The sequence below is a fragment of the Triplophysa dalaica genome, chromosome 20 (genome assembly GCF_015846415.1).
Source record: "Triplophysa dalaica isolate WHDGS20190420 chromosome 20, ASM1584641v1, whole genome shotgun sequence".
NCBI classification, from domain to species: Eukaryota; Metazoa; Chordata; class Actinopteri; order Cypriniformes; family Nemacheilidae; genus Triplophysa; species Triplophysa dalaica.
The window spans coordinates 7,833,189-7,851,978 of record NC_079561.1 but is presented as its reverse complement, the minus strand read 5'-3'; the positions used below and the strand labels follow the sequence as shown (position 1 = coordinate 7,851,978).

The 18,790-nt window shown below is 37.7% G+C and overlaps 1 protein-coding gene across 1 annotated transcript; it reads right to left on the bottom strand.

Moving 5' to 3' along the window:
* Positions 1-23: 23 nt before the first annotated feature.
* Positions 24-3,875, bottom strand: nsfl1c (NSFL1 (p97) cofactor (p47)). The gene is made up of 9 exons (XM_056733482.1): positions 3,761-3,875; positions 3,139-3,236; positions 2,971-3,045; positions 1,860-2,025; positions 1,627-1,722; positions 1,435-1,544; positions 1,013-1,150; positions 604-771; positions 24-472 (listed from the first exon to the last, which is right to left on the bottom strand). Exons 1-9 carry the CDS (start codon positions 3,860-3,862, stop codon positions 310-312), a joined length of 1,116 nt encoding a protein of 371 aa, XP_056589460.1. The 5' UTR covers positions 3,863-3,875; the 3' UTR covers positions 24-309.
* Positions 3,876-18,790: the final 14,915 nt, after the last annotated feature.

Genomic DNA, 18,790 nt, shown 5'->3' with positions numbered 1-18,790 from the left:
CAGAGGTAAAGGGATGTCGAAACTCTTCAGAAAGCTCTTTATTTCATTCAGAATATGTGCATCAGTTATTCTAAAACCGTAAAATGTGTTAGATCTCCCCTTCATTCCTAACTTCTTTCCGTTAAATGCATCACAATGTGATTGCTTCCCTCTTATCTCCATTTTGTTCAACCAAAAACAACCACCGCCCCACAAAACCGCCTCAGAGGAGCAACAGATCACTAAAGAAAACAAAATTAAGTAATTAGAAGTCCTTTCAGTCCAATCTCCACTCATGCTTTTATAAAGCTCAGACAGCAGATGGCAGCATCACTTCAGTCGCTGCACAATGACGGCATTCAACAGGTTGGCTTCCTTCAGCGTTTGGCTCTCATCTGTCAGCTCCTTGTTGGGGAAGGTTGTCATAAGAACAAATTCTTTGGCGGCTAAAGCCGGGCGAGCGCTTGCCACAAACTCACGCACATCAGACACCCTGTAAAGGTTAAAGAAGGATCAATAAGCTGAGAGGTTGTTCTATTTGATGCAGGCTCACACATGTAAGGGTGTGATCTCCAATGCAATGATTCATCGATGGATGGGTATGTAGCTAATGTAAGCTTTTACCTGTGGGTGTGGTTGAATTTCTGCACCAGTCGGCCTCCATCAGCCAGTCTGATCTGGATACTGGTAACAGGTTGAGAGCTGTCCACACTGATGGAAGTACTAGCCTCAGCTTCATTGGCAGCCTGGTGCAGCGGGTTTCTCTGGAGTGACACCAACTCTGGAGTTGCACTGAGGGAGAGAAGAATAATGAAACATGTAATATTATTGTTTAGTCAGATTTATACACTAGCATATTAACATTTTACTGCACCAGCATAGTATGTATAATGTGCTTGCTTGGTATGTAAGATAAACATGATGATGTCAAATTATAAAGGTGATGACTTTGCTGTCTAAGCTACTTCTCAAGAATTAGAATCACTGACTAAACAACTTGTTCTCAGAAATAAGGAAGGAAAAGCTTTCCTACCTGCCGAGTTTCTGTCCTTCTCCACCAAAGGCTTTGAATGCAGGTCTAGGTTTGGAAAAGTCTTCATCTCGATGATCCTCCATATCCAGGTTTACCTGACCACCTCGGGAACGTTGTCTTAATTCCAGGGGAATTTCCCTGAAAAAGCCAGAGAAAGAATGAGAGGTTTAGTAGTGCAGCTAGTTTAGTTTGAGGATAACTCTCATATACAACATTTCTAACACTTGGCCAACTTATACAACATTTTCCCCAAATCCAATATTCAAAGAAATAATCAAATAAACAAAATGTTTTATTATTATTTTATAATCATTTAATTTATAACAGTAACCTCTATAAACTAGCAAAATGGGCGGTTATCAACCAATATTGATATTCTCAAAACTGAGACCTATTAATCTCAGTTAGAATTCAGAGCTCACCCTCTGCGGATCGCCTCGAGGAAGAGGGCGTTTGCAGGATCAGTGTAGTTCCTAATCCCTCCATCATCAAGGCTAAACCCATGCTTCCACAGCTTCAGCACCACATGTACCTGTTGGCACATCACTTGTTATGAATATAACAGATCTCATTCTGTCAGAATGACTTTATTAGTCACAATCGATTTGACTTACATCTTGTGAACTACTTGACTGTCTTTTTTCTCCTGACACATAAGCAGATTGTTCTTCTGGTGCTGCACCCAATCGATAGCCACCGCCCCCAAAAGGCTGTAGTGAGATAGTAGCATTAAGCAATTACGATATTGAAAGAAATAACATTCAGCGAATGCACTGGAGCAAAAATATGACCAGAACATCTGAATGTGAACCTATCCATTTTAATGAACATAATGCAATATAATTACCTTAGACCTGCTAGATTCTCCAGGTCCTCTGCCTGGTTTGTCAACAGGGACTGCCCCATGCTCCTTAGCACCTTTGAAGAGGTCCTCAACCATTTCATTTGGGCTCTTCTTTTTGGGAGGACCAACGATCTGCTGCCCACTGCGTTCTGACCCACCAGCAAAGAACCTGCAGGAGAAGATCGATGTTACCTCTGTATCACTAACTGCACGGCTGTACTGTTTAAGAGTCAAAGGACTATTTCACCGGCAAATCAAAATTTCTTCATGTTTTACTCACCCTCTAGGCATCCTAACTAAATATGTTTTTTTTCTTGAAGAATAATGCAGTCCAAGTTATAATACCAAGTATCCTTTTGCTTCCAAGCCGTAGAATAGGAGTGAATGGGCGTTGGGTTTGTGAGCTCCTAAAAGTGCATGATGCTAAATTTTTGATGAAAGAACTGCTCGACACGGCTCCGTTGTTTTTATTAAAAGGTTTTCTGTTATCCCATGGCTTCACGTAAACCTGAGCTTGTTTCTCCAGGCAAATGACGTTGGCTTGTCGTAAATTCTGGTGACGACACAGCATTTTTAGGTTTGATCCAATTGAATTATTTGATCGGAAAAGTCGCCTGCCCATTCACTCCCATTCTACTGCTTGGATGGAAAAGGATACGTGGTTTTATAACTTCGACTGTATAATTCTTCAAGAAGGAAACCATATTCAGTTAGGATGCCTTGAGGGCGAGTAAAACATGAATAGGCTTTTAATTAGCTCTGTTGCAGTAACACAACAACAACAGTGTCATGTCAAGTTTTTACCTGTATTTATGTAATATGACAAAACATCTAATTATTGTAAATATGATTTCCCTAATTTTGGTAGTTTAACTGGCCTACATACAGTTCTCCAAGATCCTTTTATTCAGCTTGAAATATTTTTTTTAGTAGTTTATTAATAGTTTTTTTGTCACATAGCGTGGCCATTTCACAGTGTACTAAAATACATATTAAAAATAAGATTATTATTTACTCATCACCCTAACGTTGTTCCACTTGATTAGTCTTTTTTTATGTATGTGTCAACTACCTAAACATTACACTGATTTAATGACAAATACAATATACTGACCTCTCTCCTTCCTCTTCGTCGCTCTCATGTTCATCTTCATGCATCAGATCTCTAAACGACGTAACTCTGTGTTCACTTAAATTAAAAGAGAATAAAATACCATGTTATGACATTAACCTCAAGGCATATTAAGTGTGTTAGACTCCCAAACAAACCAACTTGTGTTACCTTGGTCCTGTGGATCGAGATACAGAAACAGACTCTGGCTGAGGAAGAGTGGCGATATCATCATCTCCTCCATCCTCAAAGAAATTAGCTAAAGCGAGCTGAGGACAGTAGAGAGAACTGTCACTTTATATTACAGACAAGTACACAAGGCACGTCAACTCAACGTGAAGTATCTTCAAAAGCAACTGACAACCAGTCTCATCTACTGAGACAAATGTCATATACAATTAGAAAGGAATTGGAATAATTATATCAACTGCTTTAAGACAAGACAACATTTTTTAAAAATAAACAATGTACTCATGAGTTTCAATCCAACAAGCTAAACCTACTAGCACTTGTGCTGAATAACACACAAAATATACTAGTAAAGGTTAAGAGCATCCACTTGCTGAGCAATGCAGATTGCAAACCCAGCCGTATGAATCATATCAAGAGAGTTTGATTAACCAGCTTCACTAGTTTAAGACACTCCTGGTGGTTTTAATGAAGAGTGACTTGCATATTTCGTTAGCCGGTTATACATTATGTCTGCCAGTGGAGGCTCAATAAAATCAGTTGAATGTGGTTTGTGTAGTATGGCAGAATATTTAAGTCATAAAATGTTCAGAGTATGTCTGACCTGTAGGTCCCAGCCGGCTGACTCGAGAAAGAAACGGGCCCTCTCTTCATCAACATCAGTAACAGCAACGAACTCCCTCACCGCTTCTTCCCGCTCCGCCATTTTGAAGTGTTGCACTGAGGAGAGTTCCGACAGGAAACAGACGAAGCCAACATTTACTAGCAGTTCCAAACCAGCGGTTAACAAATTCTCTTTCTTTTGTTTTTGTTACATAATTGTTAATATTGATGAATGTTTTTTATTGCTTTTATTTTAATGTAAAGATTAAATAACCACTCAGAAAAAACATATATAAATATTTTTTATATAGATATATTTATTCCGATGTTGGGACGTGACACCGTTGCTCATTCATTTAAATGAATTGCAGATATTTTTGAAGTTTAAAAGAAACGTTTTTATTTATACAATATTTGCATTAGCCAGCAGATGGCGGGACCATTTTATCTGGCACGAATCATGCATTATTACACGCATGTCTGTACTGTATTACAGTACATGTGACAAACTTTTTTGAAGCAGTGTCACACACAAGCAGATAATAGATTGCCTTACAATAACTAATCTACATTTAACTATGGTAACCATATATATTTTTAGCTTTTTATTTTGAGTAAAACAGTATTTACTGCATGTATACTATTACCGTGTTATTTGTAGTAAAGCTATATCAATCTGTCAGAAAACATGGTTGCTACGCTTTTACTATATAATAAAAGTATGACTGTATTTTATTGTGTGGCTTTACTTTTTCCATTCAATAGCAGTTTCTGATTCAAAGCTTTCTTTACTGAGTCCAAATAAATGCTAAATTCGTTTGTGAGCATCCAATTTTAAAAACAGAGTGAGTATGTTTTGTTTGATTTTAGGCACTCTGGGTGGTTGGATCACTACAGTTATCCGGTTGGGGTACATTATTCACCCAAATGGCGTTTGCTAAATTTATAAAAATTAATCTGTGTCCAAATGGTATGAAACTTTGTACGGTGTTCAACACTTTCTAGATCTAGTCTACTAATAAAAAATAAAATGGAATGATATCTTGATTTAATGTTAGTGAGAAAAAAATCACACTCATGGTCTTCTGGGTCTCTGGAGACCCCGCTTTGAAAATGTACAAAATTCTATTATAGAATTAGAATTATATGGAAAATAGATAACTGCAATAAATTATTAATGATTAAAATTCTAAACTTTTTAGTTGTAATTGTTATAATTGTCAGTGATAGGAATAACGCCGTCATAAATAAAAGTCGTTAACTGTGTGCTCACACCGCAGCGACAAAACGACTTGATGTCATTCATTTCAATGGAGAGCTGGGGACTTCTTTCGACACGAGCGACAGGAAGTGGGCGTGTCCAACGACGTATCAAAGTTGAGAGTTGCTCAACTTGCAAATGATGAGCGACTTTTGGGAGCGATTACCAATAGGAGTAAAGCTCATGTCATCCATCTCCCGTCACTGTGCGTACACACCGCCAGCGTCTCTGCACTCCTATTAGTAGTCGCTCCCGAAAGTCGCTCATCAAAAACTACATAAAGTTGAGCAACTGATAGCACATAGCAAATAGTGGAGCTCTGCAGCACTCTACTGGGAAGAGTGATAACATTTTACTTTTAAAACGGCATTTTCCAAAAGATGGGCAAACTCTTACACTTAACCATGTCAAATTATCCATGTTATCCTTAAAAATGAAAGTTAGAAATGTGGATCTTTTTATAAATTTAATTTAATATATATATTTTCTGATTAAAAAAAAAAGATCACAAATCTTCCAAAAACGGTACAAATGCAATGTAAAAACGTTTATAAACTGAGAAAAATTACGATTGTTGAAAAAAACAATGTCTCAAAAATTACATTTTGTTTCCTGGGGTCTCTAGAGGTCCCAAAGACCATGATTGTACACGCCTAAATAAGACCGAATAAGGGTTAAACACCCAAGCATTTCTGCCATTGTTTGCCCCTGAGGTTCCTTTTTCTATCATGCAGCATGTCCTCAAATGTTAGAGCCATCCTCTTTTAATCATCTCTCTGGTCCTTAGGGGAATTTAACCAAATTTCAGTTTTTATATGCATATTTGCTACATGGATTTAAAGATTAGTTGGCAGCATCAAAGGACTGTCTGCTTCTATTGCTATTTGTAATCAAGAGCATCAGACTGAATGATGTCATTCTTCTAGTCTAAAAAAGGGGAATTGTCTGTATATAAAAAATCCACGTTGTGCTTGCAAAATAAAGCAAACTAAACATTTAGAGCTAAGCCGGAATGTAAAAAAAAACATCTTAATCCCTAAACCAGACTTTTTCTGTGATTAAGTGCTATAATCGGGTCCACGGGACATCTAGCAACCCAGAAAAAATTTCATGAAGACCCTAATAAATCATACCAACATGTTGAAAGTGCTCGTCTGAGGAGACCTTTAACATATCAAATGCAATTATTTGTGCTCGGATTAACACAAACTCACATTGACACAGAGCAGGAAGAACAGCAGAGAGGAAGACTGAGGTGAGGAACAGGAAGTCCTGGGTCACAGGCTGCACCTGTGAGTGAATGACCAAACCCTTCTATAAAAGATAAACATGGTGTACATACTCCAATGACATTTTCACTTGAATACACATGTTCTGAATGCAGACTCCAAAGGACAAATATAAATTTAATTTGTCAAATTAAATTTGAGCAATTTTCTTTCTGTGACCTTATTTAGTTATTGAGACTCATTCTTCTTAAGACAAATATCCGTCTTGAATATCCTTCGAGTGCCCATATAGTTTGTAATTTTCTAGGTCCCCACAGGTCCAAACCGGAAAGGTAGAACTATTCGGAAAGACAAACAGAAGCAAATGGGCAACATTAAATGCAATTGCATCTATTTCTCTCCTGATAAGCCAATAACACATCTCTCTTTTGGGTGCCGTTTTAATAAGCAACCTGGATTATTTACAATTTCCTAAAAGTATCTTAAGGAATAATTGCACCAGTTGTGCAGATAGCATCTCTTGAGTCAAGTACAGCAGTTTCAGGAATGACAACTTTAACGTGGGTCTAAATGATCATTCCATGTGTGCGACAGGAGTCAATCCTGCATTTGTGATGATTGATGGCGTTACCATAGCAACATCGTAGCATCAAGGCCACTGTCACTTTCCACGAAGCTACATGATTAACCTTTGACCAGTGGCTCTATCAGAGTTTATCACATCCGATCAGAACTCACTTTCATTACCTCTGTAATGATGGTCACATTTATAATCAGTTTCTAGAGTCACAATCTGTTTCATGAATGAAACCTGGAGTACAGTCTCAATTTCACAATTTAATGTTTGGAAACTAAAGACAAGAGGAAATGGTTCCCTAATTGCAAAGATAAGAAATGATCCTGTTATACAAATTATGAAGAACCTTCAACGGTCATCATTTGTATCTATGGACGTTGATGTTTAGCAAAGCCACTTTTCTGTGCATTCCCTTCCTCTTATGGGATTAACTCTGTTTATGTGGAGCTCTTTGGCTCTTCATGGGGGTTGATGTAGAGATAAAGTTTGGTTCAACAGGAAGGGAGCTGCTCGTAGACCAGAGTGGTGTGGGATTAGCTTCCTATTCCATGTCATTTTGCCTTTTACTATGTTCTTTATTGTGAATTGCTCATTTCTGACATATTTATACATAATGATTGTAATAAAATATTTAGGGTTAGGCTGTGTCCTTATACGTCCTCGCTGCTTGTCACTCCTCTAATCTCATTTAATCCAAACTGTAAAAAAATGTCCACCTATTTCAAATTTAAAACGTTAGTTTGAAAGTTTTCTTGTGCTTTTTAAAAGTAAAATCAATGCGGCCTCTATGATTACTAGGGGCATTTGGACCTTTCATTTTTTTCCACTAACCATGTCAAATACAATTTGTATTGTCAAATACTTAAAATGGATTAATTAATAAAAAACAAAATCCTCAATGCAACAAAAAAGTTGTTTAAAACAAAATATCATACAATGTTCTAAACAAAACATCATACAAAAAATAAAGTAAATAAAAGATGATATGCCTAAAATGTCCGTCTATGCTTCCATCTAATCAACTTTTCTATGTTGCTTCTTTCTGTCTGTCTGTCTGTCTGTGTGTGTGTGTGTGTGTGTGTGTGTGTCTGTGCGTGTGTGTACGGTCTTTGACGCCCCTCGCTATGACCCATCATTTTTCACTCTTGACACTTTAATCAGAGAGTTCGACTACACACTGCTCATCTCTCCTGATCTTCCCCCACCCCACCGTCTATTCCATAATTCTTCTTTATCCTACATTGTCCCTCCCTCCTTCTATTAATCATCACCCTTCTCTCTGTCACCTGTCAATCCACCTGTTTTTTGGCAAGGAAATAAAGCCAGAACAGGTTTTACTCCAGTATTCTAAATGATGAGTCATGAAATGGTGACATTTCTCAGACCTGTATGGAAATTTACCTACAGTTATTACAGAAAACCTACAGTTTTTAACAGCACCAGAGTACAGAAAGGCACGTAGGCTATAAAACAGAGAGAGCAGATTGATCTCCTTCTTGACAGTGTATAGTAAATTAACAACAGTGAGCACAGGAGCAGTGTGGGTCTATTTTAGTGTGCTCTCTAAACTGCACAAAGCCATTTCTTTTAACAGCCTTCCCCCACCACTGTCTAAATTTTAATTAAACTAAAATTAAAGTGCGTCGAAATTACATATGTATCCTGACATGCTTAAAATAAAAGACAAAAAAATACTTTAAATCAGTAAAGATAACAGTTTTATTGATAAAATCTCATGTGAAATACAGGTATATGTATACAGAGCTTTAAGAGAATGAAGTTTCTGTATGGCCTGCCTTTACATTTAATCGCATTTATTGTGTTTGTATGGTTATTCTAACAGCACTTTGGTCTGCATTTCATTGTAAAAAAACGGTCCTTTTAAAAATTGGACTGTTATTTCTTTACAGATTCCCCACGTATAATTTAAAAACTATAAATAATTGTAAAGAATTTTACGCCAACTGCCTGAGAATTTCCAATTAAAAACGCAATTTTAAATAAATGAAATCAAACTCTTGAGATTGGGTATTTGTCCCAGAGAAATATCTAAGTAGCAGGAGACTTAAGCAAGCCTTCAATGCATTCAGTGTTGTCTAAAATAATTGATATTTTATTAAGGGGTCTCATTTTAGATCAAGGGAAAGACAGACAGACATCACCCATCACTTTTAGAGTATAAAAGTGACACAACAACCAACCTTTATTTTTGGATTGGGCAATCAACAATTAGTCAGTGTCTGTGAATGTTTTTTATGACATCATTAGTGCAATGAACCTTTGTGGTCAGACAATGAAAGTGTTAGTATCACACAACACAAGACACTGAAAACCCAAAGCGTTTGTGGGTAGAGGTCTTTATGTCTCTCTATTGCCTATGACACATCATAAGCCCCTCTCTCAGACGCTAGGACTCCTGGACCAGAATGCTCCTCCTGCAGACATCCAGACAATAGCCTCTTTCGTACAGTAACATACAGAGGAGGGGAGTCACCTTGGCAACCAAGAAGAACCTCATGTGGTTCGATGTCTGGACTGGGCCAGTAAATAAACGGCGAGGATGTCAGCTAACATTTGCTTGCTTTATGACCCTTGTGGATGCATGTGCATTTAGGGCAAATGAGGTGTGGGGTAGAGTATTTAATGGCCCTGATGGGATTAATTTGTAGTGTGTCTGTATTGTTGGTTTGAAATAAAGCATGAGATACTGCATCTCCAAACTTAATAAAGCCTTATGTTTACGCTTCCCTTATGGAAAGAAAATAAATATTCCTGTCAATACATTAAATCATTTAACATATATATATAACTATATATTTGAAAAAATACAGTTCATATATTACAATATATTTTATAATACAACAGGAATTGCAGCTTTCATATATTGAAAAATATGTGCACTTGCTTCCCAAATATGGAAAAGTATTATTTAATAAATTGCATTATATTTCCATCATATTGATATTTTATTTGACATAATTTGTTTTGAAAGGGACATTCAAAAGGTTGTTTCAATGTACACATAGGCCAGGCTGCTTTTTTTCTGTAACTAAAAAGTTCCATAAAAAATGTAACATCAGGACTAACACAAAAAATCCAATATACTTCTAATCCTGTTGATGTACAAACTGGTGTGAAGTAAGATGTGATGTGGAAATTATGACACATGTTTTTTGTAAACTCCCTACAATAAATGTGTGGTTAAGATGATATGTCATGATATGCCACTGTATTTTATTACGATGGATTAAATAGTAAGAGTCAAAAATGTGTGTCTGTGTTTAAGAAATTTGTCTTGATGAAATCACTCAGTATAGAGACAGAGAGAGAAACATAGCTGCACATCTGTTAAGGAACAGTGAGTGCTCCATTGCAGACCTCAGGATTTCTTGGAAAACAAGAGAGAGAGAAAGTTGGAATTATAGATTTTAAGATTTTAAACAGTGCGTACATAACACACACGCGCACACATGCAGCTGTTGTTGTCCAGCTGCTGTAATGGGAAACTCAAAAACAATCCAAATGACCATTGGAAAAGCAGGTCTGCATCTCAGAATCCAATTAGCCTCGCTCGACAAATCACAGAGCAGTAAAACAGAGAAACTTCTGGTTATGTATATAGAGGTTGTTTTTTTACAGGGCATATCAAAACTATTCTGAAAGTAAAATTCCATGTGTTCTGGAATGATATAGTTTAAATCGAGTACAGCCTAAAACTATTCAATGTCCGTGTCCTAATTTCATTCTATAAAATTCACCCTTACAATGTCACTATCTCTCAATCTTACCCTCCCTTTTGGTGAATGTAATCAGACAGGAAGTTGCAGTGAGTGACATCCTGTCCTATATACAAGAATGAAAGAAAAGAAGGAGAGAACTTTTTATAAAATATTCAGCAGAAGCGGCCAGTGCGCCACAAAACGCACCTTCAATTTTTTATAACGTTTAATGGGTCTTTACTTCTATGTGCACTTCTAGTGTTTCACGAAAGCTGTTGTGGAGTCCCAGCAGATACATTGTTCCGCTCGTCTCTGCTACTTTGTGTAAGAAACTGCATCTTGTAATTTAAATTCCCTGTATCGCCACATTCTTTCCTCCAATACATCTCTGTCTGAGCGGGACAGTCACTGGCACGACGGATATGCAGCTGTGACCGACCGCATACATACAAGCTCTACCAAACCAAAATTCCTTGTATGATTTCTAGCAGTCATTATGTTTGACAAAAACATGCAGGGAAATCTAGCTTCGACATATCCATCCACACAAATAAAAAACAATAAACTCTGCCAAACTGACATGACAGAACCATATGAAAAAAACACAGGATTGAACTCGAGGAGCTGACTGAACAAAACGGCTCTATTACAACAGTTGCACCATTATTGCATACTTGTGTTTGGTGGCTAAGATAAGCTCACAGCAAGATTGAAACTGTGTTCGTTCAGTTAGAGAAAAGAGCGAGGGAGCTTCATTATCAGGACCCCAGAAACACAGCACCCACAGTGGGGTGAACGCAGCATGGGCGGCAGGGGTGTGGAGAGGGCAGAGGTTGCCGTGAGCCAAACTTCGGTGCTCCAAAACAAAAAGCGGGTCTGTAAGTTGATCTGGAGGTGATGACATTCACTGAAGGAGCCTGCGTCACAGGTCTTCAGGTGAGTCAGAGGACGGTTGGTTCACCTTCGTCGAGATTGGGTAGAATGTGCGCAAAGTACCCCGCAGCTGTCCGAGGTGAGTAATTAAAGTGATGGCGCAAAAAAGGTATAAAAAGACCCCATGTGATATTACCCAGCAATGCACGCACACGGTGAGTAATGTGACAAGCAAGAATGCATTAGAGCGGTTTGCTCTGGTGAAATTCCACACCTCTCAACGTTTCTGCCTCAGGTTACACCGCTTCATATACGTGCTCTCTGCATGTTAAACTTCTAACAACAACAACACCAGCAGCAGGCACAACGCAAACCTGCCTGCATCTCGCAACAGACATGAGTCAGACTATTTGGAGCGCTATTATTATACTTGTTGACAGATATGCTTCAGGACGTCAGAGTTGTAGTGAAGAAACAAGCAAAAACCCAAAGATAAGATCCTCCAACCTTCTCCAATGATATAAGTGATAAAAACTAGTATGGAGCTGCAAGTGACCTTAAGACGCTGCAGACTCAATAATATGTATGATCATACGTCAGTAACCGGGTTGGAGGGAGTAAAGCAAATGAAAGACAAGACCTTTAACACACACATTCAGAGACTAGCACACCTGATGGCCTGAACCACAACACACGACTATTATTATTTCAGACCCTTCCTGTTACTGCGCCCACATGACCTCTGACTCCTTACGACCTGTCTAGTGAACATAGGAATGTGTATAAATGTGCGCACTTCCCTGCTATACAGTTTTCTTGTAATATTTAGTGGAAAAATACCCGGATGACATGTGCAGCTTTGGAGATCATGACAACCCATAATGCTTTTCGCAAAGGGATGGTTGACAGAAAAAAAAACTCATCATCATTCAAACCCATGTTGTATTTTGAGAAATGTATCACTGATTTTTGTCAGTCTTACCGCCCTCTGTGAACCAGGAAGAGAATCGTCCGGACCTGTAGAAGGCAGCTGTAGGATTATGTCTCGTTCAGGTAAAATAAGAGGCTTTTAACCATGTGGAGGTCAAACTAGTGTGACCAGGAGGACAAACAGGCAGCTGTAGGAAAGGTCTTTGTTTCCTCTTATCTCACCCAAATACACTGTCAGATCAACACAGACACTCAGTTTACTCAATTTACTCAAATGTAATGAATGTGTTTTTAAATAGTTTTAAATTGTCTTGTATGAAATCTGAGTTTAGGACACACTTAGGAAAGAGAAGTCATCTTAATTATGTTAAATCCCAAAATGAGTCAAAGCTTTAGCATGACGCATCATCACATCTATGCATATGTATCCCAGAACCGACACAGGCTCATTGCAAAAGTGGAAAAATGCAAAGATGGTGGAGGAGATGACAGAAATTTCTTCAATGAATGTCACTAATAAATACTAATATAAAAAAATGCAATTCAATATTGACAAAAATATGTTAAGAAAATGTATATACATCTGCGTAAATATTTAGAGACCATTTCAAAATTATTTTCAGTTTTACTGAGTTATTATTTCTAGTGTTTAATTTAAATTATCCTTTATTTCATTCATTGACATTCTAACAACATTTCTCCCAAACTTCAAAAAAAATATATATATATTTGCCGAAAACGAAAACTGGTATTTCTTTCAGTCCTAAAATACTGCAAAGAAAACAGTTCATACTCACTTTTAAGCAATGCAACATTCATATTTGAACACACTTAGGAAAAATGTATGTGATACGGATTATCTGAATTTGATCAGAGTTTTCTTGTCATCTCTTGTCAGTCCTTTACATTGCTATTTATGTCACTGAGGTTTGATTTTGTTAAAATTCAACAGACACTGGACTGGAATAACCACAATATATCTAGAAATGCTGCATGAATTTAGAACTTTTCATGGTTTTTCCACGGCTGTATTCATTACTGCTGGCTATTTAGCTCAGTGTGTTTTTCAACAGAGAATGAAATCATCTCCTAATCATCTCTCTTGAGTCCTTATCACGTTTTTAGCTTTTAGTCCAGCTCACATGCTTCCGCTACTGCCAATGGAGTCAGTGTGCGTGTGTAAAAGTCTGATTCAGTTTGTAATCGTGCGAGGACTTTTTCATTTTTCATAAGTACTGCACGTGAATGAGAGACGGAGGAGAATTATAAGGGGAACCACTGTCAGGTCAAAGTTTTTAAAACAGAGTTTTTAAAAGAACTGTGCTAAGCTTTAACAAAGACTTAAGACAAACTCACAGGTATTAAAAATGTCAAAAACAAATAGATCAGAATTTTACTGACACTATTGCACATGAACGTTTGGTGCATGATGGGTAAGGAACAAAGAAACAAATGTTAGGCATATCTTTATGCAGCCGTATAACTGTGGCATTTATGTTGAAGGGCATAGAACAATAATATGCCTCCATGGCTGCCACAGCTGCAAATTAAAGCAAAAATGTTATACAATTGAAATGAAAATAGAATATGTTATTAGGCGGTATTAATAGTGAGGACAGCCCACCTGCAGTTCACACAGATGAAATCTGTAAAAGCATAAAACAGCCTTTCTCTGAGCGCATTGTTCTCAGCATCAGCTGCAGTTTTCTTGCGTCTGTAAGATCTCATGCCTAATCAAACGACCCAGTTTGGAGACATTGCCTTTGAGACATTACTGTTTCCTTTTGAAGGCAGCTTGAGCTGCACAGCATGACATCCCCATTAGAGCAAGAAAAAGACGGATAAATAATAAAAAAGAGAAACAAAATGATAATTCAATGTTCAGTATGGGATGTTGCTTAAAATGTAAATAAACAACCTAACCTGCCTGTACATTCTGAGATTATTCTATAATGTAACTGTTATGGTTTTAACATCTGCAACATTGCATATGGAAAATATGTAAATATGTAATAAAGGAAACTTATATATTTCAGTACATATACACATGCTTTTCATAACATTCACACGTGAATCATTGCGTATGAATCACTGCTTCCTGACTTGAAGGAAGAGATTTTGATTTTTCTTTTCTGAATATCTTCACCCACACTTCAGGCTCAAATGTGTGAGTGAGAGAGAGAGGGCGAGAGAGGTTTACATGACTGAGATCTGAACAGAGAGGGATGGAGAGGGAGAAGAAGATTCTGGAAGTTGCTGTGGCAGGCGCATCACAGCTCTTTACACGCTTTAGCAAAAGTGGAAAGTGGGCTAGATTTTGCATTTTTAATTAGAGAAGGGATTTACTTGTAGCTGTAAGAATCCTCCGCTCGAGTGATCAAGAGATGAGAGAACCAGAGAAAGAAGATTTGCTGATGATGCTGTTGTTTGTGTGCCCTGAATACTTCATCTCTAGATGTGTCCCCAAAAAGTTACTTCCTCTGTTTCCTCATTTCTGCTGCCTGATCTCACAGGCCGTACATGACTTAGGGGTTCTGCCCTTGGCTCGTTCCTAAGGTTCCCACACAGCAGATAAGCTCTAAACTGGAAGGACATACTGAACCATACAGCTGTTGGTGTCAGACTTCAGAAACCCGAGGTGAACTGTAGCCAGTGCTACACTGTTGAAAAAGTACAAAACATAAAACAGAAACACAAGACTGAACATCACTGTAACAAATCTCAATAAAATGGAAGGAAGGAGGCGGGAACCGGCAAACATTTAAACATTTAATAAAGTAATATAACAGCCGGCGGCCCCTCACGGACGACCGCCGGCGAACAAAACATAATATAAATACAAACATAACATAAGTTCGGGCCCGGTCCTCTCTCTTCGACGGTCCGGTCGCTCGTTCCTTTTATGCTCCCATCTCTTACGTGATTCGAGCCCGGTGTGCGCACAGCTGGCGCTAATTCACAATTACTCACCGGACTCAAACCATGGTCTCGCCCCGCCTACTCTACTACAATCACTAAAAGTATAGTCTAACCATTCAAAAAGCAGTTGTGAAGGACGGAGTTGGACAATGGTTCTAAAGGACACAGCATTGAACTGTATGACATAAGCTTTTTGACTGTTTAATACATTTTAGATGAAGCAACAAAGAGGACCACAGGCCCAAAAACATTAGTGTGTTTTTGAAAAGATGTGTTTAGGAGTCTTTCTTTCCTTATCTAAGGGTCTTGAAAAAAGTGCTTGACCCAATGGCTCGTACTCCAATAAGGTATCAGCACTTCTTGCTCTGGGGAAGCTGCTTCCTTTTAAAGATTTATGTCATTTATGAAGAGACAAATAAAATAAGTTTGCTATCCAAAGTGAAAAAAGATTTTAGACACTTGGGGACTTAAAGACAAACAGGAACTAGACAGTCTGGTCCTTATCTAAAATAACACCTGCTGTCAGTTGGGTAAAGGAAACGACTGAAAGGCCAAGTGTGAAGATATGTGTGTTTGAATAAATATGTGTAGTTTATGCAGCAGACACAACTGGAATTGATATCTAAAGACAAATTAACCAACCACAAAAAATTACATGATGGTGATGATTGTGCAAAACAAAGAACAAAGTTATTGTGTTGAATCGTGAGGCTTTTTACTAAAACATTCAAATCAGAGCGATTTCGTAGCAGTCGCACTAAAACCTTGTATCTCAGAACTGCCCCTTTACCGGAAACGCAAAAAAAACCCATTGTGTTGTCAAAGTTGACAAGCTCTTTTTTATTACTTCTTTTGGTGAAATATTTGCAAAACCCACAGACAAACATGAGGGGTGACCAACAAATGACCATGAGAAATGGAGATACGATAAGAGGTTTCTGTCAGAGAGGAATGATCTGTTTCATAAACTGTTGATTGCTGCTTTGCAAAAAAATGTCATTGCTTTAACAATACACATATAATAATGTTTTCGATCACAAACACATCAGTGCTCACTGACAAATCTAACTGAACAGCTGGCCTTGAAGAGAGTGACACACATGGTCTGGTTTAATACTGAGAGTTCATGCCCACTCAAGCACCAGTCTTCCATCAAGGCCATCAGACATTGATCTGTTGAGTCTGGTTGTTAAAGAGATGTTTGAAGGACTCACTGACTAAAAGCTGACCTTCTTACAGCTAATAATATGTGACAGCTAGTACCTTACGTGACAGCTAGGATTCAAAATGGATTAATTCAACAACGATTTAGCGATTGTCAGTTTTGCTTCTGTAAATCATCATTATGGGACTTTGATAAAACACTGCTTTGTTTACAGAAGAGCCAAAACATTGTTAAATGCTGTTGGTTTATCTATCTGGTTAAGGACCGCATGAGCTCACTCTTCTCATTTTGTTAATCTGTAATAAGAGTAAATAAGAGTAAATAACTGCAGGGTCAAGGTTCTTGCAGTACAATGAGTGCATGTGGAAATGTACATTTCAAGGCACATTTTTACAAGGGAATAGCGAAGCAGTTAGGTCAAAGTCCAGATAAACAGAGCCTTCGTCTCATTGGCTAAACTCCTTTATCTCATGAGTTTAAACCCAAACCAGACAGACATCATTATTTCCTGAGAGACTTTCCCAAGCCAGAATCAGTTGCAGTCTACAAACACATATCTCAAACACAGGCCATTTCTCTCTAACAATAAATAAACAACTTTTCTCATCCAAGTAGTCTGAAGTTTGCACTTCTATATTGAGAATATGAAACGTGCGATGACTGAGAATGTTTAAATATTTTTAGCCCAGAATGCACGGCTGATGATTGACGAGACTGTTCATTGTGTCTTCCTCAGATCTCGGAGGGGGATCAAATATTGAGGAGGTCTCAGTTAGTGTGTGTGTCTTCTTCATTAACACCACCAGTGTTATTAAACTGATCCAACTAATGAGCATGCCAGTTCTCGAGTAAAAACAATAAAAGGCTGTGCATTTTATGAGTGAAATGGCATTTGTTGAATATTGAAAGAGCATTACAGATTACCCTATTCATTTTAAGTGAATGAACTGCTCCCTCCTTATATCGCTTCAGCTAGATACTTAATAGGATAAAGCTCACGTTCCATCTCCCAAAACATCGTGATGCTTTCGATTGGTCAAAAGTGTCATGGATTGGTGAAGCTCATCTCCTCAGCTGCCGTCTGATCTTTAAGCAGATGAGTGATGTGGGTTAAGCGGTTTAAGACCATTTCAAAATGAGGTTGATGAGAGCAGACAAGCCAACACTTTATGCAGCAAGATATCACATTCAGTCTGACACACATACACAGACCCATCTGTCCTTTGCATCTAATCAGCTTATGGCTTCACACATCCACTGACGGCTCAACGAGTGACTTACATTAGCAACTGCTGTGCTCTGTGGTTTACATAAACACAAACACACAGTTTGCTGCATTTAAGATAAATAAAATCGAGTCCTCCCAAATTGTTTCAATCCTTTATAAATGTATTTGTTCTGTTGAACACTAAGAAAGATGTTTGGAAAATGTTAGCAACTGAGATTTCTTGGATATCATTGACTACCGTATAGTAGAAAAAAATACAATGGTAGTCAAAAGTGCCCCAAAACAGTTTGCTTTACTTAAGTCTTCAAAATATCAAATTTTGTGTTCAAAAGAACAGAAAATTTAAACCTGCAAATGCAAATTTAGAACAAAGAGATTTGGAACAACTTCAGAGTGAGTAAAGGGACAGTGTACCCAAACATTTAATTCTCATCTTTTACTTACCCTTGACTTTCTTCTGCAGAAGACAAGAAAAACCATTTCTTGTATGTTGGTAACCAAACAAGACGGCAACCCATTGATATGGACACAAAACGAAAGATCACATACAGGTTTTGAATGACATGAGGGAGAACAAATTATTATAAAAAAAAATTTAGGGGGTTAACCATCCCTTTAACAACCACCATTAGGTACAAAGATACATTTCTCGACAAAAATAAAAAACAGTGATAAAAAAATGGTGACAGCAGGAAAAATTATGTCACCAACAACAATAAGCATACTAATAATGTGTAATTTGAGTTTGTCGCAATGCATGCTGGGAGTTTGCAAATCAGCAACATTGTTCAATATTAAATTTGGGGAATTCTCATTGTATACTTTTTAGTTTTCGTTAATTAAAGTACAATTTAAAAACCCCTCAATCCTTGATAAAATGTAATAAATTTTTTACACCGTATCTCTCTGGTGTGTCTTCCAAAAAAAACTGCACAAAACAATCTAACAGCTTATCTGGGGAAAGGAAGGAGCTTAAAAAACACAAGAGAAGATACTAGTGCATGATGCAGCTGCACCATACAATTTAGAATGTGAAACCAAACAATTTCTCATTGTTCAGGAATGAAAATTAAAATATATTCTCAGAGGTGCATAAGGTTTGTACTGTACTTTGTGTATCTTTTGTATGA